The sequence below is a fragment of the Cucumis melo genome, chromosome 4, assembly GCF_025177605.1.
Source record: "Cucumis melo cultivar AY chromosome 4, USDA_Cmelo_AY_1.0, whole genome shotgun sequence".
NCBI classification, from domain to species: domain Eukaryota; kingdom Viridiplantae; phylum Streptophyta; class Magnoliopsida; order Cucurbitales; family Cucurbitaceae; genus Cucumis; species Cucumis melo.
Window position 1 is genome coordinate 34,533,923 of NC_066860.1, and position 27,938 is coordinate 34,561,860.

General features: G+C 34.7%; 5 protein-coding genes across 8 annotated transcripts; 2 read left to right on the forward strand and 3 right to left on the reverse strand.

The window, feature by feature from the left end:
• Window positions 1-230: 230 nt before the first annotated feature.
• On the reverse strand, window positions 231-2,595 carry LOC103486275 (bifunctional monothiol glutaredoxin-S16, chloroplastic). Its single transcript, XM_008444174.2, has 2 exons — window positions 2,081-2,595; window positions 231-890 (listed from the first exon to the last, which is right to left on the reverse strand). The coding sequence occupies exons 1-2, from the start codon at window positions 2,465-2,467 to the stop codon at window positions 387-389; spliced, it is 891 nt and encodes a 296-aa protein (XP_008442396.2). The 5' UTR covers window positions 2,468-2,595; the 3' UTR covers window positions 231-386.
• An 844-nt stretch (window positions 2,596-3,439) lies between these two features.
• On the forward strand, window positions 3,440-6,168 carry LOC103486274 (uncharacterized). Of its 3 annotated transcripts, none has more exons than XM_008444172.3 (5): window positions 3,441-3,597; window positions 3,811-3,931; window positions 5,499-5,560; window positions 5,662-5,720; window positions 5,804-6,168. In XM_008444172.3, exons 2-5 carry the CDS (start codon window positions 3,855-3,857, stop codon window positions 5,819-5,821), a joined length of 216 nt encoding a protein of 71 aa, XP_008442394.1. In that variant the 5' UTR covers window positions 3,441-3,597; window positions 3,811-3,854; the 3' UTR covers window positions 5,822-6,168. The 3 variants fall into 3 exon arrangements, with proteins under 3 accessions (XP_050940231.1, XP_008442394.1, XP_050940232.1); XM_051084275.1 differs by lacking the exon at window positions 3,441-3,597 and adding an exon at window positions 3,622-3,660; XM_051084274.1 differs by having other exon boundaries at window positions 3,440-3,597; window positions 5,662-6,168.
• A 2,268-nt stretch (window positions 6,169-8,436) lies between these two features.
• On the reverse strand, window positions 8,437-12,217 carry LOC103486273 (ERBB-3 BINDING PROTEIN 1). Of its 2 annotated transcripts, XR_007820473.1 has the most exons (9): window positions 11,942-12,217; window positions 11,718-11,802; window positions 11,401-11,550; window positions 11,161-11,314; window positions 9,614-9,966; window positions 9,439-9,530; window positions 9,172-9,351; window positions 8,646-8,853; window positions 8,437-8,518 (listed from the first exon to the last, which is right to left on the reverse strand). XR_007820473.1 is itself a non-coding variant. In XM_008444171.3 (8 exons), exons 1-8 carry the CDS (start codon window positions 12,033-12,035, stop codon window positions 8,747-8,749), a joined length of 1,215 nt encoding a protein of 404 aa, XP_008442393.2. In that variant the 5' UTR covers window positions 12,036-12,217; the 3' UTR covers window positions 8,565-8,746. The 2 variants fall into 2 exon arrangements, 1 of the variants encoding a protein (XP_008442393.2); XM_008444171.3 differs by lacking the exon at window positions 8,437-8,518 and having other exon boundaries at window positions 8,565-8,853.
• Window positions 12,218-13,195: 978 nt separating this feature from the next.
• Window positions 13,196-16,937, reverse strand: LOC103486272 (mitochondrial succinate-fumarate transporter 1). Its single transcript, XM_008444170.3, has 2 exons — window positions 16,191-16,937; window positions 13,196-14,205 (listed from the first exon to the last, which is right to left on the reverse strand). Exons 1-2 carry the CDS (start codon window positions 16,605-16,607, stop codon window positions 13,669-13,671), a joined length of 954 nt encoding a protein of 317 aa, XP_008442392.2. The 5' UTR covers window positions 16,608-16,937; the 3' UTR covers window positions 13,196-13,668.
• A 2,686-nt stretch (window positions 16,938-19,623) lies between these two features.
• Window positions 19,624-23,674, forward strand: LOC103486271 (dnaJ protein ERDJ3A). Its single transcript, XM_008444169.3, has 7 exons — window positions 19,624-19,834; window positions 20,050-20,105; window positions 20,370-20,443; window positions 20,736-21,247; window positions 21,337-21,678; window positions 21,875-22,228; window positions 23,151-23,674. The coding sequence occupies exons 1-7, from the start codon at window positions 19,742-19,744 to the stop codon at window positions 23,436-23,438; spliced, it is 1,719 nt and encodes a 572-aa protein (XP_008442391.2). The 5' UTR covers window positions 19,624-19,741; the 3' UTR covers window positions 23,439-23,674.
• The last annotated feature ends 4,264 nt before the right edge of the window (window positions 23,675-27,938 follow it).

The window sequence follows — 27,938 nt, forward strand, 5'->3', positions numbered from 1 at the left end:
ATAGGCCACATCTCGACATCAACATAAATTTCTCTTACACCACAATTTTTTTTTTAACACCATATATTTCTTCAAATCTAGGATTTGAGATATCTAATTCTAAAATTTGTCAAATTCTATTGATTTCAAGCTTAAACCATCTACTAATTTTGAAGTTTTAATAAACAATTTCAAAATCCCCAAATCTTCAGGTCTTGCTTTGAGAGGAAATAAGAAGAGGGAGAAAAGGCTTTTAACAAATTAGTTTGTTCAACTTGATGAAACTTTAAACTACACTTCTATGGAGCATCTGGCAAAAGCATGGAAAGCAGGCACAATCTCACCTCCTTCCAATTATGCCTCTCACTCCACCAAAACATTGGTTGCTGAAAGTTCAAATTTGATAATCACTTCTTGAACAAACCAGTAAGTTCACCTTTTTCATGCATAGAACTAAGAATGTCACAACCTCCAATTAATTGCCCATCCACGAAGATTTGAGGAAACGTAGGCCAGTTACTATACGTTTTGAGAGTTTCCCTTAGCCCATTGTTGTATTCTTCATCGAGCACATCAACACTCTCGTAGTCTACGCCTTCAGTTTCAAGAATCCCTATTACCCTTTGCGAAAAGCCACACATTGGTGCGCTTCTTGAGCCCTTGATGAATGCAACAACCTTGTTCTCCTTCACTAATTGATCGATGAGTTCTTCCAATGGGACTGTAAGTTGGACATGTCGACCAGGCGTCAACCTCAGATCGGCTTTTTTCTTTGGTCGCTCCCTTACCCATGTTGCATTGCCAGATTCATTACCTGGTGGTACCTTCCCAGTGAATTTTATGTGTTCTTCCATCCATGACTTCCATGCTTGTGTTAAGGTTGTTCTATCAGGTTCATCTACTATTCCAAACTACAGAAAGGAAACATTCAAAATTAAAAAATCAGGTAAGATCAGAATTCTACTGCACAGAAAACTCGAATTCTAGCACAACTCCTCATCAAGAGAATAGATAAAGTAGCACAGTACCTCTCAATCATAATATGCTTCCTAAAGGCTAAAACTATTCCTACTTCTTTTGAGTTAATTTAGGTTCCTCGGATCCCTATTTACATTAGAAGTTTAATTCACATGAGAATCAAATGCATTAAAATATGTAGAGTAAGGTAGGCTGATAATTATCAAGCATATGTTCTAATAAATGGGGAATGAGTACAAACATTGGTGGCCACTTACTTACAATTTAATATCCTATGAGTTTCCACAACGGACATATTCAAGGTGTGCAAAAAGGAGTATCAATCCTATATACGTTCATCCATAAGGAGATATACCTATTGCACAACCAAAACGATCTTGTAAAGAGTAACTGCCACTCGGAAGGTCCTAATTTAGAAAGCTGATAAATGCACCCTCTTTTTTAAGAAAAGTTAATGAATTGTAGTCAGCATGAAACTGCCAGCGATTTGATGTCAGCTACCAACCATAACATGTTGAAATATATGTTCAAACAATTAAGCAAAGTCTAAAGAACTATAAGATTGCAAGAGCAGCAAGTGAAAAACAAATTTCCCCGTGTCCATCAAGTGAATGATTATCTCCCAACGTTAAATTTCAATTTGCACGAATTCCCCTGATTCTAGTTCCAGCTTTCTTATACTTCTACGCCTTTTCAATTTTTAACCAATGCACTGATGAGTGAAGATCGAGTTAGAAATGGAACAACTATCAGCAGCAGAGCATGAAGAATACCACATGAATATGACGCAGATGTATCATTACAATACCGACGAAAACTAAGAAGCCTAGACTAGATTAAGTATCCAAAACTCGATAAAAAAGTTGAGGCATCAGTTCATTGGAGACAATAATGAATTCATGTGCACAGAATTTTTCGCAAGAACAAATGAAACCTTTCGAGATTACTTCCAAACGAAGAATATCTGTACTCAACAGAGTGTAGCACCCTCATGTTCAATTCATCATGCATCACACTAAGCAATAACCTCAAATAAACCCTACCAACAATCAATTATGGCTGAAAATGAGAAAATGAGAAAATGAGAAAATGAGAAAGAAACAACAGCAAAAGGCGTCCCAACCTTGACGGAAACGCAGAGCTCCGGTACTGATTTCCAGTGAGTGGCGACGCTCCCCGCTATGTTTCTTGTAATGCCGATGAACTGAACATCGCCCTCCTTATCGTAAACGGCATAAACACCGGCGTCAGAAGGAAATTTCCCAGCAATTTCCCCGGCGGTCTCCGGCACTGAGTTGAGCTCGGATTCCGAGAGATTCTTGGCAGCAAAAGCGATTAAGGAAGAAGCGCGAGCTGTGGGTGTACTGCAGAGCTTGAAGGAACTGGAAAGGAGAGGAGAAGGATTAGATTGAGAGAACAGGAAGAATTTGGAAGTGTTTTGGGAAGGTTTGATTGAAGAAATCTGAATAGATGGAGGAGTGTGGATTAGAGGAAGGTTGATTGCAGCCATCGGGAAGAAATGGAGCTGAAACCACTCTCGCTGTCGGAGATATTTTGCATTTTCAGAAGTTTACTTACCGGCCCAGCCCATTTAGCTTCGAGGAACCGAGAGCGTTAACAAAAAAAAATCAAAATAATAATAATTTTTTTTCCTTCTGTTTCCTAAAGTCTGTTTTAAAATTTTTGTTTATTAAGAAAAATCATATAGTTTTGGTTGTTTTCTATTTTAAAAAATGAAATGTATCTTTTGGGAGTTTTTTTTTTTTTATTTTCAATTATCCTTAATAAAAATAAGTTTATTGTTTTAAAAACAAAAAATAATCAAGTATCCGTGTTTTTTAAATTAATTTTTAAAACATAAAACAAATGGATTACCAAATAAGTCCTAATTCATCTAAACTTTTAGTATTTTTTATTTTTCGAATAAATAATAAAATTTGTAAAAAATGTTATGAAATAGTGTGATGTTGCAATTGTATTGTCAAACTTTTTCATAAAAATTGAGTTTGCAAATTTGTAATAATTATAAAATATTTTAAAATGAAATAGATAAAAGAAGAAAGAAAGAAAACAAAGTATAGTGACAAACCGAGGAACTATATTGTTGATGAAAAATAAATTTGTGAGTCACAACACTAGAGTAATACCTACATAAAGGAAAAACTCTCGATGACGCACTAACACCGTAAAACACACAAAAGACAATGAAATTTTGAATCTCATTTAGAGATTGTCAAAAAGACTTTATGCAATCAATAAGTCTATACAATTATATATATCATAATTATAGAAATTCAACTTTCAAACGATAAATTTGATACTCAACGATGTACAAATGTTAAAATATATAGAATCATGTGGGTTTAAAGTTTAATTTTAACGATGGTAAATTTTGTATAATTACAAATTAAAGGGTATTCCAAATCTTATGGATTTTTAATTTTTTTTTTTTTTATATAGTTGTAATTTTCCTAAAAAATTTTTCTTTTTTTCTTGTTAATGGAAGGTTCTGGTTTTTCTACAACCACGCACATTATAAATTGAGGCGAGAAGTCCGGCTGCCGCATAGACATCGTGGTTGGCTTGCGATTGAGGGAAATTAGGGCATCATACTTCTGTCTTCTCCAACGCTATTTTTACGTAATCATTTCTCCTAACTTCCTCTTTTTCGATCGACTTTCTTTTGTTCAGAAACCCATATGTGTGGGGTTTTTTTTTTTTCCATTGACTGAAGGGTTTTGCATGTCCTTTTTGTTTCTTTACTTTTTATGCGTTCTTTCACTTTATGCCGGTTGTTTTGATACCTAGAAGGAAGGTTAAACTAGTTTCTGTTATCTTTTTCTATCATTTCAGGCATCTGAATTGGCATTGATTTATTTTAATTTCTGGAAACGAGCATGGCGGGTGGAAATTTCATCCACAGAGTATTTTCTTACCTCGTGAATGAGGTTCTCGTCAACAGTCTTGCGAACAGGTAATGAATGTTAAGGCTTTATTGCATAAGAGGATTTTTTTATCTTTCGTTTTGATTTGGACGATGATGAATCGATGATATATGCATGAAGAGGCTTCATTCTCTGGCCGGAGGGATGGGTTAGTTCCTATTTGGCTCGTTCCATTGAAGCAAAATATTCATAGATTTTCTTTTATGTTTATCGGCTGCCTTCATCGTTGGGTGTGCAGATGAGGAAATCTTGGAAATTTTGGCTATAGCTCCTTCAATTTTCCTTTTATTGGATTGATGTCTCGCTATCTTCTTGATGTCTCATTATCTTCGTTTAGTTTTATTAGCTTTAGAGGTTCGTTGGTCATTGTGCGTTGCACAGCTTAGGAAATTTGTTAAACTTTTAGTATAAATCCGTTTTCTATTTCTTTTATGAGGATCGATGGTGCCTGATCTATGTTTATTGAAACAATGCTAGAATCGTAACTTAGTGGTTGAGTTTGAGTAAAATTTTATATTTTGATATTGTTTTTCATTTGGCGTGATCAGTTCAGTTATTTGTATAAGTTCCATCAGTTGGAATACGATAGAGTCACGAACGTCAGTGAAGCCAAGCCATATAAAGGCGAGCGACCCAACTACCAATAGCAAACGAAGCACTTATATAGCCTCTTTTCCCCCCTACATACTCGCTGTTCTCTCTTAAAGCTCGTATAAAAGAAGACGAGGGTACCACTTTCTGTTTCAAATAGAATTTATATGTGAATAGAGAATGAACCAACTATATTCATGGTTTGCTAATATAAAGTAGAACAAAAATAATAAGAAAGATTTTAACTTGGGCTTCTTTTTCTTGAAATATTAAATTGGTTAATTATGGGGTTGAGTTTAAGGTTTTGTTTCTTTATAAGAAGTTATTTTATTTGAAGCATGAACTATATGCTAATTAGCAGGGGAGGAAATATTTATCTAAGGCATAGAGATAGCTCAAAGCTACCAGAAATTATAAAAAAAAGTCTATAAATCTTGCACCTGATCAAAATTTAGAACCACTAGCACAAAGCAATCCTGTAGAACATAAAGGCAGTAGCCTTTTCAAATGTAGTTCGGTAAGGACATGAAAGAATGGATGCTTGCCTAATCGAAACTATTGGTCATAAGGGGGTTTGTCAGAGAAACAGAGCAAAACGAAAGTGGTGTTACAAGTTCTTTTATCTGGGGGCAATTTTCTCCTTTATTTGCATCGTATATTTCTTTGTTCTATTCAAAATTCTGTGTCATGAGGCTTCAACTGTTGTTATTTTTGCATCTGGAACAGTGTCACAAATATTGTTTTTTGTTGTCTTTCCCAAGATTGTCTCCTATGCCCTTGTTTGAACAATAGCAAATGTTGACTTTGTATGCTTGTAATGATTGTTGAGAGGATTGTATCAATTATACTTGTAAGAGTTGAACTGTCTAGGCATTCTTTTTCCAGCATTTCTGCCATTGAATCAAATATTTTTAAGCTCAGTAACAATTGAAGTTACAGTTGTCTGCTTAATACTAATTGTTCATTCTCATGAATTTATTCAACTCTCATTGTCCTTTTCTGCAGCCGTTCCTTTCAAAGGTTTGCTGTGAAGACATCGAAACAAATTGAGGATATATCTACCAAGGGTAGAAACTTTAAACTGCTTTCGCTTCATTGATTTCAATTTTACTTTATTTATTGTTGAGCTGGTTTAACTTATGCTAGTAAGACTGGGATTGTTTTGCAGCTGCACAGAAGAAGCAAGAACTTGCAGAACAAGTGAAAGATTTCTCCAAGAATTTTGATGTGAGATGTTTCTTTCCACTTAGATCTTTTCATTTTGAATAGCATAGACGTAACCTTATGCCCTGTATTCGCTCGTGTTGCAGTCTTTCAAGAACCATTAATGTGGAGTGGAACGTTTTATGGCAACATGATGTAAATCCTATTCCAATTTTACTCTTAATAGTCGCAGATTCCCCGAAGATTTGTTTAATAACCTTATCTTGTCTACGTGTTTTGTAATTGTGACAGTAGAATTCTAGATTTGTTCTTGGTTACCCGGTTGCCTTTGCCTGTAATTGAAGCGAAGATGAACTGATTTCTTCCTTGGCTTATGCCTGCATGTATCTGATTTTGTAGCTTTTTTCCCCGCCATTATCATCATTGGACAGTGGGACTTTTAAATAGGTCTTGAAACAAAGACATGGCAATTGAAAGTCATAACAAGTTTGCTTTCGATTTTTTAACGAAACACATTTTTCTTTAGGGAAAATCTACATTTTTGGTCCTGGAGGTGGAGGTATAAAGGCGTATCAGTTCTCAAAACATATCTGAATTCTGAGTTCAAGATAAGAGGTGTATTTAGTTTTGAGTTTTCAATAGGTATCGTTGTAGTTTTCATTTTTTAAAAAAAGAAGCAGGTATTGGGACTAAATTGTCCCATAGATTAAACGACATTTAAAGAGGAGAATCAATTTTAAAATTTTCTACTTCAAAATAACAGGAAATAATTCGATGACCAAAATATAAAATATTACTTTTCGAAATCATTAAAACTTGGTCTCAGATGATAATTATTCGTACCTTTTATTTTGCCATATAGATTGCCACGTATGAAATTTTGTACCAATTTGTAGCATATCAGAGAAATTGCCAATTATTGAGGCTAGTTGAAAAGTCAAATTGTTTTAAAGTAAACATGCTCAAGGGAAAAATTTTTATTGGTCGTAATCAATACCACACCCTATACCTGAAGACAATTTAACTCTTTAAACATACGAGGTTACGATTGATACTCCAAACAATAGATGACAGCTTAGATTGATACTCCAAAGTTACTAAAATATGTATTTAAATTTTTAAATTTAAAATGTATTCCATAGCTAGGGATATAATTGAATTAAAGAGAGGGGGGGGGGGGGGGGGGGGGGGGGGGGGGGAGTTCAAAGCTTAATGCATGTTTAGTAAGGTAATTTTTCTTTTTCATAGGGGCAGTGTAAGAACTAACTCCTTTTTGTTTTTGTTTTGCGGTGGAGAGAGGGTAGAGATCATCGATGGATGGCACCACGTCCCCAATAAACGTGCGAGGACTTTTCAAAATGCCCTCAGCAAGTAATCGTTCTCTTGTCCTCGTCTTCGATTCCTTTTTCCCTTTAACCACGTCTTCGGCCAAAATCCCATAGTTTGAGAAGTGCCAAAGCTTAAGTGTTGTTTGTAATCTGATGCATCATAAATAACTAAGTTTGATCCTCGTCTCGTAAAACAAATTATAAAGTATATCTGCATTGTTTCCATATAAACAATCAAAAAGTGTTCTGATGTTTCTTTGGGAACGTAGAAGTTTGGAAGCTTTTGAAATCTTTGACTTCGCTTAACAAAATGGAAATTGGGAGGAGACCGGTGGAAGAAAGTTATCCCTTCAACTTGAACGAGAGAGAAAAGCTTCAAGATGTATTTTCTTTATTTATTCTTTTTTTTCCCAACGTTTTAATGAATGTAGGAGGCAATCCTGTAAGTGTTTTCCGATTAATTCTTGGTTGCTGACTTACTCACGGTTCAGTTGTAAGATGACTAGGCTTTACACAAGTTGGTATTACATTCTATTTCTTAAAATTTTCTGGTGAAGTTTACGATCCTTTGATCAAGCCATAATCCCATTCAAATTTGAAAATAATGAGACAGACATCCGTAATATATTTACACATTGTTCCCATTTAAGATTGTAAGCCCCGTCAAAATAATCAAAACTTTAGGGGTGAAACCACTTCGATTCTGTTTGACAGTCAAACCAACCAAGTCAGTTTATTAGTTCAAACCAAACCGTGCTTTTAGAGTTCTATTTCAGTTTCAAAATCTGTGGGTAATTTTAAAACATTTTTAAAATAACTTAAATTTTAATTCGATTTCTCTTTTTAATATAAAAATATAAAAATAAATATGTAGTACATGGAAACAATTCGGTTCAAATTTCTGTAAACCATACTAAACAAAATTTTTATTTATCCCCAACATTATTCGAAAAAGGTTTACCAATAAAATAGATTACTTTATTTGAAAAAGGTTTACCATTTAAATAAAATATCAAAAAGTAGGAAACAGAAATTCGAATTCCAATCCTATCGGTTCATAACACTATGGAGATAAAATAATCAGGCAGGGAAAAAGGGGTCAGCCAAGCTCACTTTGTTCCTTCTGTAAATCGTCTTTAAAAATTATTTGAACTTAAAAAAACAAAAAAAGTCCTCAGATGTATACAATTTAACGGATATAGGCATTAAAACAGTATCAATTGGAGAACAGTTACTCGTCTGCTTATGCAAGTGTTAAGTTGGTAGAGGTTATAACTAAAAAATCGAATCCTCGAGACGAATTTTAAACATAATTCCTGTACTGTTTTTTCTTAAAATATCGATCAACATGAACACAGCAAAGAATAAGAAAGATATACAACTCCATCCGTCAGTGGTTGAATAAACAAAAAAATTGGGCAAGAAATATAAGATTTAAGGACAGCAGAAAGGAAGTGAAAAGATTAGTAAAGAAAATAAATTTAGGCTCATTCAGTTGCACATCTCGAGAGACAATCAACGCATCCATGGAGTCTGAAATGAAAAAAAAAAAAAAGAAAAAAAAAAAAAGCAAAGTATGTCGACCATACAAAAGAGGTTGGATTCATTAATAATACCCAATAAAGAACGTTCACCATTTTAATTTGGCAACTACACTCACCTGCTCATCGTATACAAATGAGATCAACGGTGGGGGCAGACCCAAATTTGAAGGAAAAAGGCGAGGGGAATTACTAATTTCTTTTTTTTTTTTTCCTTTTTTCAAGGATGTGGTTGTGTAGATGTTCGTTCTTGGGATGCCGCACCATTGGCCGTGGTATCCATGGGCTCAGCATCCGCAGGGTCCTCTGTCTTATCTCCTTTCTTACCTGCAAAACAATTAAGTAAATATTCAGAAGATGATGACTGGTAAGGCATTTTCAGGCAAAAAAATTATAAACTATTGCATCGCATAATACCAGAAAAATATGTTTTTTGTCCAACCGTTAAGTCAGTTTTCATATGTAACTTGAAAGCAATTGGTTTGTTTCCATGCTGAGAGTAAAATAACGGTTGGTTGTCGGACTCAGAGCAGAAAATCAAACCAACGTTCAATCCCTAGCTAATAGAATAAATACCAATGCTGTTCAAGATTTAAAACGTGTCTTGCGGAAAAAGTTTAAAAATCATGACTTCAGATGGCTAACCTTTCTTCTTCTTTCCACCACCCTTTTTCTTTGTCTTAATGCCCAATGCTAACCATGCCTTGATTTCAGGATCGTCTATTGTTTTTGTAGGCTGCAGATCTTGCAGAGGATGAGATGTGACTCGGTCGGATCCATTAGGCATCAACAAAACGGTGAATTTGATATGAGCAACAAAATCACCTGATAGAACAGAGATTTTAGTTATGAAGCAAATTCAAACATTGAAAAGCTGAGGCCAAAAGACAGCTCAGACATTAGAAGTCTCACCAGGCTTCTCATGAAGAACAGGATATGGCTGCAAAAGATCATGGTTAACACATTCCACCAATCCAAGCCGAGCCCGTTTCTCTTCCAAAGCTCTGAAGTGATGAGATTATAAATAGAACAGTAGAGATGCAAAACGAAAATAATTGACAGTAGCCATATGAGAAACATCACAAACCTTGCTGTGAAAGGCATTATAGGGAACTTCTGAGTTATTTCACTGAAAATAAATCTAGAGGCTTTCATCTTTAAGTGATAATTCCTGTCCACAGCTCTCTTATAAATAGTAGTCTGCTTCTCATCCAACAACTTGGGCTTTCCTTCCCCAGTGCTTGTAACTATATCTATCGAATACACCTCGTTCTCCTCGAATTCTGCCTCATCAACCCTTGTCTCAGGATTGGCAACACTCAATACAACCTTGTTCCCATCAATCACAAACTGCTTCAGCTGATGGCTAAGAACACCTTCGACAATTTTGCAGTCATAGGAAGCAGCAACCTTTTGAATTGCTTCTGTAACATCCTTGTTCTGGAAAATAAGAATCATCGTTAAAGTGCAAACAGAAATAGAAAAAGAAAATTAATAGAGAATTGAAACATGCGACTGACTTTTTCCTCAAATTTTCCATATGGCCAAACACATGATTATTTTATCGACAATTCTTCAAAATAAAAGAGTAAAACATCTTAAAATACATGATTCAAAGTTTCGCTTATTCCAAGTTCCTAAACCTTAAAATCAAATGATCACAAGTTCATGATACTCTATCAGTGTAACTATGACGAAAAGGCTTCATCGGATGCACTCCATAGCCATTGTAGTTATCATCAATTAGAGACCATGTTGCCACGCAAAGGGAATGGAGAAGAAAGCATTCCAACAGATGGAATTTTTTTAAACAAAAAAGGGATTGGAGCTCGCTTTTCCCAGGCTCCTAAGCCTCGTTTAACAAAGTCACCTCAAGTCCATGATACTCTATCAGTGTAACTATGACATGAAAAGGCTTCATTGGATACAATCCATAGCCATTGTAGTTATCATCAAGTAGAGACCACGTTGCCACACACAAAGGCAAAATGGAAAAAAGAAAGTTCTAATAATAGATGGAATTGTTTATATGAAGAAAACATGGAGGAAACATTGGCTTAAGCCACATCTAGTCCGTGATGCTCTATCAGTGTAACTATGACATAAAAGGGCTTCACTGGATGCAATCCATAGCCATGATAGTCATCATCAAGTAGAGACCATGTTGCCGCACAAAGGAAATGTGAGAACGGATCTAGTAACGGATGGATGTTTCTATCAAGAAAACAGGAAGAGAAAAAAAAGCCCACCGGGCTGTACAAGTATTAACTAAAAGTTAAGTTGTTTTAGGCGCATAAAAAATGAATGCAAAAAAGATTAGCAAGAGAAACTATTATAAGACCACATTAATGAGATTTGGGCCAATGTTGGACATAACAGGCTTGACTAGAGATAGCAAGCCCACCTAATTTACTCAACATATGGCCAGAATCAATGTAGGCAACAGGGAAAAGAGGCAACCAGAAGGACCAACTGATTACCTCGGCAAAGTTGCCTTTCCAATTAACAGAAAATTCAACATTCATTTCACAGAAACTTAGCATAACTAAAAAATCACAAGATATATCTAGATTGACAAATGTTTGCAGAAAGTCCAAACTAATTAAAATTCTTTATTACGGAATGACGTGTTACCTTTTTTCCAGGTCTCACAAGCCTCAAGGCAACTTCAGCTGCAGTGTTAGCAGCTGCAATTACATCAGCAGCTCTTCCTGTAACCGGACCTTCTTGCAGCACATGAGTATGAGCGACTACAGCAATAAACCCGTCAATATGACAACCCAAATCACTGCAATAAGACAAAATTTCACAAGGGTTTATCTTTCCAACATAAATACAATAACTGAATTGCCTAAAGCCATTATTACAGCTTACATCTTAACCATATCGCCCTCTTCCAACACTGTCTCGTCACTTGAAAGCGGAGAGAAATGGCATATAGTGTTGTTAACAGAAATGCAAGTTGGAAAAGCAACGCCTCTTTCAATCTTCTTCTTAACATTCTTGTACATATTTCCGGTTTGTCTATAAGAAGAAAAAAAAAACAGAGGAAATCCCATTAAATAAGCCAGTTGATCAAATACCAAGAGTGATGACAGTGAAGAACAATCAAAACCATTGAATTGAGTTGAATAACCGCGATAAATAATAAGTCATGCATTTTTCAACCTAAAGAAAAGCCAAACTCTTACTCCCTAATGAAGGAATCCCCTTTCTCGCAAATGTCAACAATCTTCGTCTTTGGTTTGCATTCCGATATCACCAACTGCAATGCCTCTGCAAGAATATCCCATTTGATCACTTAAAAGACTCGTTTTCACAAAGCATAAACCAATTTTCAATATAAACATGAGCAAAAACAGAACTCGATTATCGGAATTACATAGAGATAAAAGAGAGAGAGATAGAGAGTTACTGTTGGCAATCTCGGCGGCGCTCTTGTATTTGGTGACTACTTCAGGAGAAGTAAGATCGAGCTCCTTCTCCTCTCTTTCCTCGTCGGACATCATTTACGGCGGTGAAGAACAACAAGCAGTGGGAGGGATTTGGATACGGCGAAGAGAAGAAGATGAAGCAAATTAGGATAGAGAAGTGAAAGTTGAAAGCAAGAAAAGTGGCTGAGACCCGGAAGAAGGATTTAGGGTTACAATCGGTGAGGCCGCGCTTAGATTACTTTATATAAGATTTCATTTCCAATTATGGTCTAGGGTTTTTGGTTCTCATGTGTTGCCTCTTTGAAATGGCGCTATGGTCGGCCCCACCACATGGGGCTATTTTCTTTGGTTCAAACTAATTATTTTACAAATATATTAAAATCTCATTCTTCTCGTAGATATTAATAGACTTACAAATTGAATTATATCTTAATATATTTGTAAATATTCTGTTTCATGCACTAAAATTACTCCAACCCAACAAAATTGAAAGGGTTTTAGGTTTTTTAATTCCAATTTTTCTAACATCAATTGCAAATGGCACTGTGCAAATAGAAAGAAGAAAAATAAGCTAGTTTTATTGCGGTAATTTTGTAAACAAGGGTAACATTGACCTTCTTCGAATGATTTTTTAACATCTAGGGAAGGGAGTTAAGAAATATTCTAAGTTGTTTGTTCGTCCCCCAAATTCTTTTTCTTCTTTTCAAATTTTGATATCATCTACTTTAGTTAATACTTTCATATGTTGTATGATACATAAAACTGACATAGTAAGCATCCTTTTCTAGCACAAATATGTTGACACAACAAAAGGAAAGAGAAAATAGAAAACAAAATCAAAGAGAAATTAGTTAGCATAAAAATGATCAAACGTAGCAAAATTCGTTTAAATACAAGGGTACTATATTCTAAATAATACCACCATCCCAATTGATAGTTAGCTCAAGTGCTTTGCCAATTCAAGATAAATTTAAGGGAACGGGTGCTATTCCTTCATCTTTTTTCTCCCTTATTCTAGTGGGGTTTTGTAGGCTGATTTTTTGTTTTATCCTTGCGTAATGAAAGTGGTTGTTTGTGGATTATTAATTATCAAAAGAGGGAAAAAAAAAACTCGAGATTTTTAGCTTTTAACAAGTGAGATATGTGCATAAAATCCATCCCTCAGCTGCAATATCAGAGCCCTGAAAAATAAACAATTGATAAATTGAAACTTTTGAATCATAGAGGCAGCATCCTTCAACCAATTCGATTATTGTTCATTTTTCTTAAATTTCGGTACCTTTTGATAACAATGTTTACCGGATACAAGGCCTACAAGGAATTATGTTATTGAGTACAAAACATCTAACAACAATAAAGTCTCGATACTCCCAAGGAATCCAAGAATTGTGACTAAAGAATAAGCACAACTCAGACACTAAATTTCAAAGGAACTATCGGTCTAAAAGTACTTTCCTATGTCTCCTAACTTGATCCATTTGAAGTCATGAGGCGCAAAATCTTCTTGGTTATTTGGACGATGGTTGAAACAGACACGAAAATGAAGGCATGCAATAAGAGACAATAAGAGACAATAAAAGACTCCATTTGGTTAGCTGTGGACTTCAGAACTCGAGGACACGGTAGTGCAATCCATTGAATAGATCTTGAGCAAGGTCGTGCCTGTTGTGGACTCTTTGTAAAACGGTGCCAAAAATGTGCCTAGTATTTATATGGGAGCATCTTGAAGATGCCTTTTCTCATACAAGCCAATGATTTGATCGGCCACAGCCCACACAATGGCCTGGCCTGGTGGAATTCTCATGAGTCGAGGCAGCAGCCCTTTCCATAAAGCAAAAAGTCCCTCCTCTGCGTATATAGTTCTGATAGCATGGAACATGCCTTTGTACTTGAGTTCACCTGTGCCTCGGCTCTGGGCCATTAGCCTAGTTTTCACAACATCAAAAGGTCCGGTGCACAAAGGGCCCGCTGTGCCTGCTAGGAATCCTGATACCATCGACTGCCATGGCTGGAGGACTTTTCCATCTCCTTCGTGCCTGTTCCAAAGAACAATATCAAAAGCATTCTTTGCAGTAAACATGGCAGCCTGGTTTGTACCATTGCGCATAACAGTTGGGGCAGCACCTGCCCAAAGTCCTAGGAGGCCTTCTTCTCGAATAATCATTCGAGCACAGTGCACTGGACCCTTGTACTTGAGGAGCTCAGGACTCAGTCCTTTCTGCTGCTGCAATCTAATTTTCACCACCTAAGCAATATTCAAACCAATATGTTAGACATCCTATGGTTCTTTTGATTGCACATACATGAATAAGGTGCAAGTTGAAAAGGAACAAAATTTACCAAACAAATCAACTCGGGCTGAACCGGTTACACCTTATTACATAATGTTTAGATGAGGCATAAAAATCTCTTCAATTGACCAGGAAAACCAAAAGACAACAAAAGTTTGAGATGGAAGACAGTCGAATTTATCTATAGCACGCAGCACAGATGTGGTGTAACGATAGGAGGATTAATATTTCATTTTTTAAGCCAAAATGTTCTTCTTACTCAAACTTTTGAACTTGAATCTAACTTCCCATCTTTTTATTACCAACTTTATCTTGAAACCCTCTGCAAATTGACTCTAGATACAAAATAATTGTGCAACTCTTTATTTTGACGCAAACTTCTACTTAAATAAGTTGCTTGCATTTACGTAAAGGGGATGCATCACTGATGCAAAAGAAATAGAAAAGATGAATTTTGACTTGCAAGGAGAATAATAAGTAGATAGTAAGACGGAGAATGGCGGGTACCAACGAACTAGGCAATAAATCAATTTGATGTAGTGAATGGAAAACTTTAGAGTTTCGAAGTAAATTAGCAAAATTGCAAACATGCCAAATTCATTGTGGCCACTGTCCCACCAGCCACTATAGCCTGGTCAAAAACCGGATTTGCAATGGTACAATGTTATCCACTTTCAACATATGTCCACGTGATTTTACAATTTTACTTTAGTTGTACCCTAAAGTTTCATACTAGGGTAAATAATTGCCATTACTAATATAAGTAGTATTTTCCCTTTTCCTATCAAATTTGAAACTTTGGTTTTTATCATAATTTTTTATGCATTATAATGCATCAAAGATTATCCCTGGACCATACAAATCAAATCACTTCTGTTAAATTTGAAATGTGGAGTTTTGGTTTCACTACCAATAACATTTATGGATTTCCATTTAGCACTCTCCCCTACCCTAACTTAGTTGCTTAAACCCAAATGAAGAGAGTCGGCAACCAAGTCAAACCATTGACAGTGGTAAAGAAACTGGAGTTTCAAAAAAAAAAACTAAAACATGCTAGAGTAACGACTCTCAAATGTTGATCTCATGGAAAGAAAAAAAAAAGGAAACAACTGACGAATGAGCTATTCAGTACAGAATATGAAGCCGAAAGAGTCTCTGCTGTGCTGTCCAAATCAAACTTTGTCCGAATATATACCTACTCTGTTTTTCTTACTGTGAGTTTATGAGTACGAACAAATTTCTAATGAAATTAAGTCCAAAGAGGGTAGGATAGCAGCATACAGAAAATAATAAAACGCTAAAAGTTCAGAGACGGTAGGATAGCAGTGGGCTCTGTTCTGACCCTTGTGAAAACTAATTGATTCGTATTCACAAAGTTACAAGGGCAAAAACAACGTTCACCACCAGCCCCAACAAACCACCAAGTAAAAAAAAAATTTATATATAGGGCTCAGCCGAAAAAGGCAAATGCAGGGTCTTAATTGGAATCTCATTCTGCCATTATAAAACCCATGTATTTCGTTGAAAACGAAGCCATCAATGAGCATTTAAAATTGATTTAAGTACATCGCCATAAAAAAAAAAAAAATCAGCAAAAGGTGTTTATATTATATTATATCTGTCCTTTCAGCGTCAACTATCGTACACGACATGGTTTCCCATTGAGAAAGAGAAGAACCAGCGCCCCTCAACTCAACCTTGAGACCAACTTTCAGAGCTAACGATTTTCAATTTCTAATTCTAAGAATTGATTTCATAATCGCTCATCAGAAGATAATATACTGGTTGGATGTCCTTCCTTAGGAGAGTAATCTCGAAATCATGATATAGAAATAATAAGTAATCATAATTCTAAGCTCAAATCCGTCGAATATGAAACTGAAAGTTGGATTCTAGCTAATTAGTTGAAAATGAGAAAGAGCGAGAGATGCAGACAGACCTCAAATGGAGTAACAATGACGAGAGCCTCCAAAACCCCGGCACCGAATCCAGAAATCAGACGAGCATGATTGCTGAGTTTTCCAGTTTCAGAATCCTTAAACGCGGTCTGAAGTACCGCATTGGACCCCATACGAAGCGCATATTTCAACGTCAGATGCGTAGCGAAGGGAGTCAGTCCCTTCCAAAGAGCTCGAACTCCTTCCGTTCGCGTAACCGTGGTTCCACAATGAATAATCCCCTTGTACGCCCCGCTCCGATCGAGCTGCAACCTAGTCTTGATAACATCAATCGGCTGTAGACAACAAGCCTCCATTACCCCTCCGAGAGAACCAGAGAGCGCCTTCATGTACGGAGGAATCGATTTCTTCGTCGAACTCAGTTCATTATTCGACCGACGAGCTTCCTGATTCTCCATTTTTCCACTCTCTAAAACCCTCGATCGTCGCTCTTTCCTCGTTCACCTTCCACTCGTATTGTGTTGTTACTGAAGCTCAACCGCCATTTTTGGGATTTTATGCTCGATACTTTTCTATTTGCTTACAGCTCGTGGGTGAATACAACACCACGAAGCTTACAGATGCGACGTTAATGGCGGCCGTGGAAGAAAAGGCTGGAGCTCCGAAGCCCGACCACCAGTTTCGTGCTTATAAAGGAAAGGGAAAAAAGCGACTGTAGGAATTGCTTGTTGGTTTCTTACAGGTTGTCCATGTGATATCATATATAGATATCGAATGAGTCATAGTTTTGTTCCATTGGAACTCCGAATATTAAAATATGCGAAGGGACACAAACTTATAGCGCCAAATCCAATGTAATTAAGTAAATAATAATCCTACTTTTTATGGTTTAAACATACTTTCTTTTTCTTTTTTTGATTTCAATCAATAATATTATTTTGATTAATGGATGTATATTCTCGTAGGGAGATTATCAATTCTCCGTATAATTATCATAATTCATGAATTGAAAATCTAAAAAACTAAATATTGGAGTAAAGAGAATCTTGTAATAACCACACGTTCTTATAACAGATCCTGGTTTGTACTCTCCTTAGTTAGGCTAACATTATTTCAAAACTCTCTATTTGATATTGTTTTACTATTTTACGTTTATCGTTTTTTCTATTATTTGTTGGGGTGTTTATTGTTTTCTTCTCAAACTAAAATAGTTACAACTTAAACACATACTACAGTAACTCGAATTAAAATAATCTACACTTTTAACAAAAACTAGTTAAACCTAACTAAAGTCATAGATGTCTAGCCAACCTAACTCAATTTTAAGTTAATTGAGTTAGGTTGGTTAGGTAAATAAAAATTCACCCATCTGTGATTCACCATTGATTGAAAATAATGGTTAAATGTCGTTATTCGCATCAACTCTTCCAGTTACTCACCTCGTATGATAATAACCTACTCGATTCAATTCTATAACCAAATGTATGAGTATACCTAAAAGCATCATATTTTATGGGTGTTTTTTTATTGCTTAGGATGTAAGGAAAATAAAAACTATTCCTAAATAAACATTATAACTATGAATTTAAAGGTACTTGCCATCGTATTTCCTATGAAAATGCAAAGCAATCTTTAAGAAAATGACATGTTGACCTAAATTTGGTACAAATAGGCAACCACATAACATGATTAAGAGTATAAAACAAGTCTCCTCGTCATCCCCATTATTTGAATCAATCAAAATACAATAATTATAATAATGAAATATGACCAATCTTTGTCATTTAGCTCAAATATATATATTTATGTACATTTATGTGTAATTAAATACAGTAAAACTTTATCTACACGAGTTTTATATGGATTTGAACTTAAAAAATAATGACAACTCAAGGATAATTAGAGAATTAAAGGTACTCATGTATCATTTATAGGAATTTTGCATAGTTTAACATATACATACACATATGTGTGTACGGATAGCGATGTATGAGGTTGAATTTTAAAATAATGACAAATCAATGGTAGCCAAACATATACTGGATAATGTTGAATTGAAGAAGAATGACAAATCATGGGTAGTTGGGGGATTAGGGGAACTCATCCAACCGTACACACAAATTTGACTATGCACTTCATTTCTCACAAGGACGCCAAACACAAATTTGCCTCTTTTTTTATTTGTTATTCCTAAGTTTGTTAAATAATACACCTTGTTACTTTACTTTGTTTTTGTTTACGTTCCTTTTAAAACAATAAACCATGTACTATATTCTATGATTGATAATCCAATTGTTAACAAAACAGTCCTCTCAAATTTAGAAAACAAGAACAAAAATTAGTTTTTAAATTTGGAATTTAGCTCATAACTCAACTACTGTACTAACAAGAAAGATGTAAATCATTGTAAGGTATGGAGATAAAATAGACTTATTTTCCAGAAGACAAAAAACAAAAATGAAATGGTTACTAAATAAGGTTTAACATATATGAGTTTAATTAAATTACTTAAATGAAACAAAGGTAAGCCAAAAAAGTATTTACCGCACTTATAATAATAATATGAGTAGAGTTGTTTTTAAATATATAAAATGAAAAAAAATATTTAACAAAATATAACAAAATTTTAGAATTTATCAATGATAGAAAGTGATAGATTTTCAATGTCTATCATAGATAGAATTTGAAATAGATCCTTACTAGATATTTCAAACGATGCTATTTTCTAGTTCCCTTAATTTAAGTGGGGTTATGTGAGCTTTTATCTTTTGTATACCCCTATATACAATAGAGATTTTATCATTAGTGAAATAACATGTCTAAAATAGTTGATTTTTCCAAATCTTTCTATATAATAAGAGAAGTTGTTTCTAAATGATTAAGGGTAATTATAATAGGTAGCAATTTTTAGAATAATTATTAAATATGTACCAATATTTTTAAAAAATTACAAATATAGCAAAGTCTATCATTGATAGATTCTTATGGTTTATTAATGATAGACCAACATTTACTATATGGTCTATCAGTGATAGATTCCTATCGTTGATAGATTTCGATAGATTTTGCTATATTTATAATTTTTTTAAAATATTGTTATATACAATTATTTTGAATATAATTGCTACATTTGCAACTAGTTCGGTTATTAAAAAACCAAGAATAAAGGAAGTCTCGAACTGGTGGGAAATAATTTGGGAAGGGTATGTTATTGAGTCCACCGGTTCCTCGGCTCTGGGCCATTAGCCTTGTAGATCGCGAGCTAAACTGAGTGGGCCCAAAATGAACGAAGCCATACATGAAAATTTTGGCCCGGCCCATTTGAAAACGGGAATTAAAGATTTGACGTAAGCAAATTCTCGACTCTCATTGGTTGGATTTCGTGGTATGACTTGGGCGCTGCCACGCAAGCAAATTACTGATTTCGCAAAAAATCGAAGGCTCTGGATTTCTCTATTTCACCCGACAACGGGAAGGAACGTATATTTATTTGCATCTCGGCGTTTGATTTCTCCCTCCATTTTTCTGATTTCCCAATTACCAAATTCCAATTTTCAAACTCATTAGTTGCAAATCTCTGTTTAATCTGATCATGGGGACTCGCTTAGCATCCATCATCCTCGTTCTGGCGTTTCTGTTCCTCTTTCGGCTGTCTTTAGAAGCCAAAACAATGGACCCTTATAAGGTAACGAAATATCGTTCTAAGTTTTTTCTCTCGTTGATGCATTTTGACATTTGTTGTTAATCGACGTTTTTTATTTCGACGGTCGGCTTGATTTTCGTCTAATTGTTTGTAACTCAAGAATTTAACAGGCGTTTTGCTATGGAGTATTGAAGTTTTGTGGCGATGTTATATAATGGCTCATGTTTGTTGCGTTTTTTTTTTTAAATTGTTTTCAGGTTCTCGGAGTTGAGCGGAATGCGAGTCAGCGGGAAATTCAGAAAGCTTTCCACAAGTATGTTCTGTAACTTCCCTCCAAACTTTTGATTCAACTTCATGTGGTTGTGTTGGCTCCTGGCAGAATTTTATTGATTATGCGCTCTTATTCACTGAATATCATCTGGGACTAACATTGTGCTGGTTTTTGTTGATTTTCATATCTAATATTTGATTTGTTCCAATATCACCCAAATTTTATTGGTTAGGCAGAATTTTATTTTTGACTTCATTTATGGGTTAGTCATTCTCACTCGTCACGGTCTTTATGAATCCTTGGCAGGCTCTCTCTTCAGTATCACCCAGATAAAAATAAGAAAAAAGGCGCACAACAGAAGTTTGAAGAAATAAATAACGGTATATTAGTTACTTTGTTTGATTAACGTATTTTTTTGACAGGGATTTTATGCTGAGTTCATCTCTTTTCACTCTCTATCTTTTAATCGTCGGATGATTTTCGGTTGAATAGTGCATATTTAATTTGATTCATGAGGTTCAACATTGGAGAATAAATAACGGTGTTTTATATTGATCCCATGCTAAACTACTACTACTACTACGCCAAAATGTCTAATATTCACTTTGTTCTTATCTGGTCAAGATATTTATAGTTTTTCACGACAATTGACCTTACTTCTTCATTCTCCAGCCTACGAGATTTTATCAGATGAAGAGAAGAGGAAAAATTTTGATATGTATGGTGATGAAAAAGGTGCCCCTGGATTTGGCGCTGGTCCTTCAGGGGATCAAGGTGGTGGATATACATTCTTTACGAACGGAGGAGGAAGACAGGGTCAGCAGCCTTTCGGGCCAGGCCAGTGGCAGAGTACTGGTGGACAGGGAGGTTCACAGTCTTTCTCATTTTCTTTCGGTGGGCCTAGTGGTTCAAATCCCTTCGGCTTTGGCATGGAAGATATATTCTCCAACTTTTTTGGAGGTGGCTTCAAGGATAAGGGTAGTTTTGGTGGTCACTCTAAGGCTCAATCTGGACCTAAAAGTTCATCAAGCATCAAGGTCATTAATAAACAATTGTTAAAGAAAGAAATTGTGGACCAGGGAATGACTTGGCTCTTGTTTCCAACCACATCATCTTTGAAGGGGGTGGATCATGTTCAATCAATCATAGAGGAAGTTGCCAGTACATTGCAGGGGGCTTTAAAGGTGCTAGATTAAGCACAACATTTCTAAAATTGAATAGCTTTGATGAATGGTCACTGTTCTCATTTTCTGTTTTACGTTTTGATTTGAAGGTTGGAAGAATAGATTGTGACTCAGAGTCCTCTTTCTGCAAAGACCTCGGCATCTACCCTCATAGGACTCCCAGGATATTTGTATACTCATACATAAAAAGCAATGAGGGTTCTCTGGTAGAGTACAGTGGGGACATTGATGTGAAGAGTTTGAAAGGTTTTTGTCAAGAGCATTTTCCAAGGTTCTCGCAACGGGTCAATTTGAAGCAGTTCGATTTTTCTTCCAGCAATAGAGGAAGACTACCCACTTTAATGCTTTTGTCTACCAAAAAGGAGACACCTGTCATCTGGCGTGTCCTTAGCGGTTTGTTTCGCAAGCAGTTCAATTTCTACGATGCAGAGGTATTTTAGACCTGAGCTTGCTCATCTCATTCTTGTATGCAGCTAGTATCTGTTAATTGGTGTTGGTTAATTGATTCTATTTCTATCAGCGTGAATTAAATTTATATCATTAACCATGCCATAGTTTTTGCGGGCTATTTCTTTGGAGGTGCATCATTTCCGTACATTGATAACATAATTATTTTTTATTTCACAGGTAACGGATGCTTCAGATCCTTCTATAAAGAAGTTAGGAGTTGATGCCCTTCCAGCTATAGTGGGTTGGTTATCAAATGGGGAGAGGCATGTTCTTCGAACAGGGATTAATGTGAAGGATTTGAAGTCTGCCATTGATGATCTTAGCAATTTACTTAATGGTTTTGAGAAAAAGAACAGGAAGGCAGCGTCAAGGCCAACTTCCAAAACACAATCTGATTCTGTAGAGAATCAGATCCCTCTATTGACTGGGTCCAACTTTGATTCTGTCTGTGGGGAGAAGACTCCTGTTTGTGTTATTGGTGCCTTCAGATCTTCTAAAGCAAGGAACAAATTGGAATCGATCCTAAAAATGGTGAGAACACTTGTATTTTAAGCATATTTACTTTCCCGGTTGACTCGATGTAAATTGAACATTCTTTGCCATCTCATTCATGTTTTGGATAAGGAGCTTCAGAGGTTCTAACGGCAACTCTGACTGACTATGAAATTGCTCTCAATACCCAGTCTTGATGGACTATTTGACTAGATTACATTGATTAGGGCAGTACTAGGAAGCTTAATATAGTATATGAGTAGTAAACCAGGGAAGTTGTTAGGATGATTTGCTATAAATAGGGTAAGTGGAAAGGCTGGGATAGGGAATACTGGTATAGTGTAGGACGGTTTAAGCTATAGTGTGAGTCCACAAGATAGGGAGCACCTAAGCACCTCAAACTACTTGCCACTTGGTTAACTCGTAGCTCTTTACTTTTCTTATTTCGACACTATTTTCATGGTTGATTCATAAGTAGTTTTTACTATCTTACTTAAATAGAATCTATACCATTGGTCGTACACCGTCGTGCCTTTGAGTTCTAGGTATAAAAATGCCAGTCTCGTAGGAATTATTTTAGTTGTCTCTCGAGTGATTTTGGTTTAACTTCTGGAACATTTAAATAGACCTTCAACTAATCAATTCTTCAGGTTTTTCCCGAACCCTCCATAATCGTTGCATACCCTAATCAATCTTGAAAGCACTAACATGGTCCGAAGCCACTGCATTTTTGCTTGATCGCCTGCTTGTTATTTATAGGAATTCTTAACAGGATAGCAATGGGGATATTAGTAAGAGTATGGTAGTAATCGGTTTAAGTTTGTTGACGAATTTGGTTATAAATAGAATGGAAGAGAAAAGGAGGAAGTGAGAATTATACAATACACACTGTGGTTCTGGTTTTGGTTTCTAGCAGTTATATATTTACATTTTCTTTCCTCTCTTGATTTAAAATTTTCAGGTGTCTCAGAAGACACTGTCAAGACGGCAGAACTCTACGCCTGGCTCAAAGGAAACCATATCCTATGCTCTTGTAGATGCAACAAAGCAAGTATCGTTTCTAAATGCATTTGACAGTGCAGGATTCAAGTCATCCGATAAAATTTTGATCGCTTACAAACGTCGAAAAGGGAAATTTGCAGCATACTTGGGTGAAATAACAGAAGAAGAAGTCGAAAAATTCATCGGCTCAGTACTTAATGGGGATGTTACATTTACAAATACCCGCCAGAAACCTATCTTGAAGTGAAAGGTCTGCCATTAACAACACACAGACTGTATATTTTGAGGTCTTATGTACATTTTACGAATAGATTAAGAAAAAGGGTATATAGCGGAGGGTAGAAAATATTGAAAAAGTTGGCATCTGCATCGTAAGGAAATGTTTGCCATCTACATTTTGAGTTCGTAGTGTCTTAACCTCCAAAGTAAATTCAAATGGGAGGAACAGGATCTCTTTATTTAATTAAATTTTAACTTTACCTATATTTTTGTTCTACAATTTAATTTGTTTTGGAGAAGGTGTGAACAACTTGGTTTTGGGCTTTGAAAGTGTAGAGTTGGTCCAAGTCTAATTCACACAGGGCCCAAGGCCCAAGGGTACTACCAAAGCTTTTGAAGATCTCCTCGTCCCCTCTAGTTTTAAAAGCTAGTTCGGATTATGTGGCGGCTTGGAATCTAAGAGCTTCCCAACATCTCGGACTAGTCCACCGATCAAAGTTCCAAACATGGAGGATACGTCCCAGTCAAGCATAAGTAGCTACAAATACTATCCTACGGTCAAATTTGGATTTCACCTTATAACTATTAATTTCATTTTCAGCCTAAAAAAATCTTTTGATTTTAAATTTACTTAAAAATTAGGATACCTGAAAAGTAAAATTATATTTAATTAATTAGCGTTCAAAAATAAAAAGGGAAAGAAACATTAATCGATGTTTTCATTGCCGACATTTTTGCAAGGGAGAATAAAATGAAATCAAATCAGTAGACTTTCTGATGAGAGAGAAGAATATCACATGCACTTCACGGGGAGGACAACGTCACTTTCTTTCGTTGGAATTTGAATAATATAGTTTTTCTGAATTGGTTTCTGCTTTTGCGATTTAAGAGTTTTTACGGTTCGCACTTAAAAAGAACTTATCAAGTACAAGACAATTAAGAAATTGAATATATATTTCATTTTCATCTTAAAATAATAATAATATCATTATTATTAATAGCGATCTTTAACCTGAAGAATTGCAAGAAATTACGAGTTACCAATATGTATCTTGTTATTAAAAAAATTGTTATTGTCATAATCACTCAATTGTCGGAATTGTTTGAAATTGCATTAATGGTCTTGTCGATATCTATTATTAGTAATATATATTCTGATTTATTTTATTATATTAAAAAACTAAACTTAATTGGAATTGGGGAATTGGGATGGTATTATAAACTTTTAAATTATGTGAGTTTTAATGTCGTCATCCTATCCTAGGTGCTATGAAAAAGGATAATTATTCTATTGTCAGTGGGCAATGGTAGTGTGAGATTATATTACATGTTCTTGAATACCTTCCTGAAATAAATGCAGATTGATGTTTTTGTTTTTATTTTTATTATTGTTTTTAAATGAAAAATTAATAATTTTGTTTTACCATTTATGTAGGGTTTAGATATATATATATATATATATATATATGTATGTATGAAGGTATTTCTTATGAAATAGAGGTGAGAGGTACCATTTAGATAAAAGTTAAAAGGGGACAGGTAGGAAGGAGAGTGGGGGCAGCATGGAGGTAAGTGGATGACACGTGGCAAACATGGTTGATGCTAGGCAGACAATCTTAGTAGTCAGTCAAATGTCAAATACCAGGTTTAACACAAAACCGCCTAATAGAAAACAGCTTAAACAAACCCTAATTTTCATACTCTTCTCTGCCTTTTCTTTCCCCTTGTTTTCTATTTTCATTTAATTGACCCTTCTGACCTTTCTTTCTTCCTCCCCACGACTAACCTATTCACTTACACTTTCCCTTTTTCTCCTTTTCTCTAATTAATAATTAATAACGTCATTAATTTTCTTAATTAAGTCGGTTTTAAACAATTCATTTTTGGTTAATCCAGCTCACATGCTTTAATTAAAGTGAACGTGGAAGGTTCCAGAATTACCTTTTGGACCAAATTTTGGGACTACCTTTCATTTCAAGAATCTTGTTAGTAGTAAACTATCTGTGTTGGGTAAATTGAGATAGATAATTGGAGAAAAAAATGGATATTTAATTTCTAAGAAGTATATCTTAACAAGACATTAAACCAAAACTAAAAAAATACATATACTGCTGTGCTGTGGCATAATAAACATTATTTTGAAGGTACAAATTATTGAAAATGTGACACATGCCTTGAGTTGGTAGGTACAGACAGAGGTAGGTTGTATTACATTGTTGGGACCATGATTGTATATATAGTAATATATAACTGTTACTTTCACAAAGGTTAACACCATATGAAATTAACGTCTTTTTAGTTTGAAATTGAGGTTTGTTCTTTTGAATAAAGTATGCATTAAAAGTTAGATCCTACGTACCATTGATTGATTTTAAATAATCTATTCAAATAACAATAATTTAAACCTTTATATGGAAAATTTTGATGATAATTAACCAATTTATTATCTCATATAAATATTCATGAAAACTATATATAAAAGACAAGAAATATAATGTTAATAATATGACAAATAAAAATAACGTTTATAAACATAGTAAAAATGTGAAAATTTTCCGGGGTGCGTTTAACGACGCCGTATTTTACATGCAAGAAAACGTGCAGTATCAAAAACCAATTCTCTCACAATCTCTCGATAGGGTCTTTTTCTTTTTCTTTTTTAGTATATACAAATATAAATTGTTTATTATTGATAATAATAAAATACGAATTTGAGATTGGGGCGTGGCGGCGGTCGTCAACATAAGTAATAAATTCACCATTCCTAATTCCAACTTATAGTTTTCAATTCACTCTTTTATTTCCCTATATTAAGCCTTGCAAATTATGTAATTATGTTTCCCTTTTTAGGAAATTATTTTTAGATTTACATTCACAGTATGAAATGTTTTATAAGCTAAAATCTCAACCCAAAATAAGAATAATAACACCACAAGACAATATATAATTCCTATATTATTCTTCCTCACGTATGTAATTACTTGAAGATTTAAATACCACGAAAGTTTAATTCGGTTCTTAGCTAAGATTTATTGGTTTTTTAGTTTTTTTTTTTAATTGAAAAAAATATATGTTTTAGTCATTTAATAGTTACAAATTTCAAGCCGCCTATTAAATATAAATATGAAGGACTTCTTTTTTCTTTACAGAAGAAATGTGATGGACACTTTTCAATGAATGATTTAAGTCCATAGAGCTATCTCTGATTGTTTCTTTTTTTTTTTATATATATATAAAAATATAAATACACAAATCACATTTAATTGAATTATTTATATACGAAATAAGAATAATCAAGTTCAAAACATACACATGCCAAAAGAATAAGAGAAAGATTCCAAACAATAATGTTGTATAACAAACAAAAAATAATGATTAACAAATTTAAACAAATATCCTTAACCTACCGTTTCAATAATCTATACTTTTAAAACCTACCACATGATTCCAACATCCATATTTATCGTATTTACTGTGAAACGATGTATCTAATAAAAGTTTACTATATTTATAAATATTTTTACGAATTTTTTATATATGATTTTTTTAAAAATTTAATTGTACTAAGAAATTAATTTTTTCAATAAGAAATTAAAAAGGTCACATGAAAAAAGAAAAAGAATACCACAATTTTCGTCCGTATTTGAAAAAGAAAAAGAGTGATGCAAGAAATTAATACCAATTGGATTGTCATTTTCTAATAACCACCCAGAAAGTTGAAGGGGGGGATGTGTGCGCAGCCACATCATGACCCAAATGGAGCCGTTGGAACCATAGAGATGGACCGTTTAAGCGAAGCCTTCACTAAAATGCATGAGATTTTCCTTCGTGTCTCAATTAAATTATGGTCATTTTTTAAGAAGAAAGAAAATCTAATACGAATATAAGACACATTATCTCCATTTATTGTTAACATATCATTAAATAATTTGTTATTTAATCCGTGATTCTCAAAGGTTACTTAGGTGACAAGTAATTAACAAGATTGTATGAGAAATTGGAATACTACAAATATCCCCACACGGACAAAAGCATAAAAAGATTATTATTGTTGTTATTATTATTATTACGAGAGAGCATAATAAGAAAGAATTCATTATTTGTGTTATTGTTATTATTATTATTATTATTTGTAAGGATGGAACATTGGTAAATTAGGAAGGGCAAAAAAATGATTTACCCGTCAAACTCCAATCACAATAATTACGGATTCCGAACCCATGAGAATCCACAGACATCACCGCACTCCAAAAATACCCCTTTTTTCCAAAACCGCTTTTCTCTCTCTTTTTTTTTTTTGTTTATTATTATGTTATATAACTTTTTAAAAATAATTAAATAAGGTTAAATGGTTTATTGTGTTACCACTTGCCACCCGTTGCCACTCCCACGCTATTCCCTCTCTTTATATATAAACCTCTTCCTTTCCCCTTTCCATTTCCACATCACTCAAAAACCACCATTCTTCTTCTCCTACCTTTTTCTCTCTTCCAAAAACCACTCCCAATTCCTCCAACTCATTCCTTCA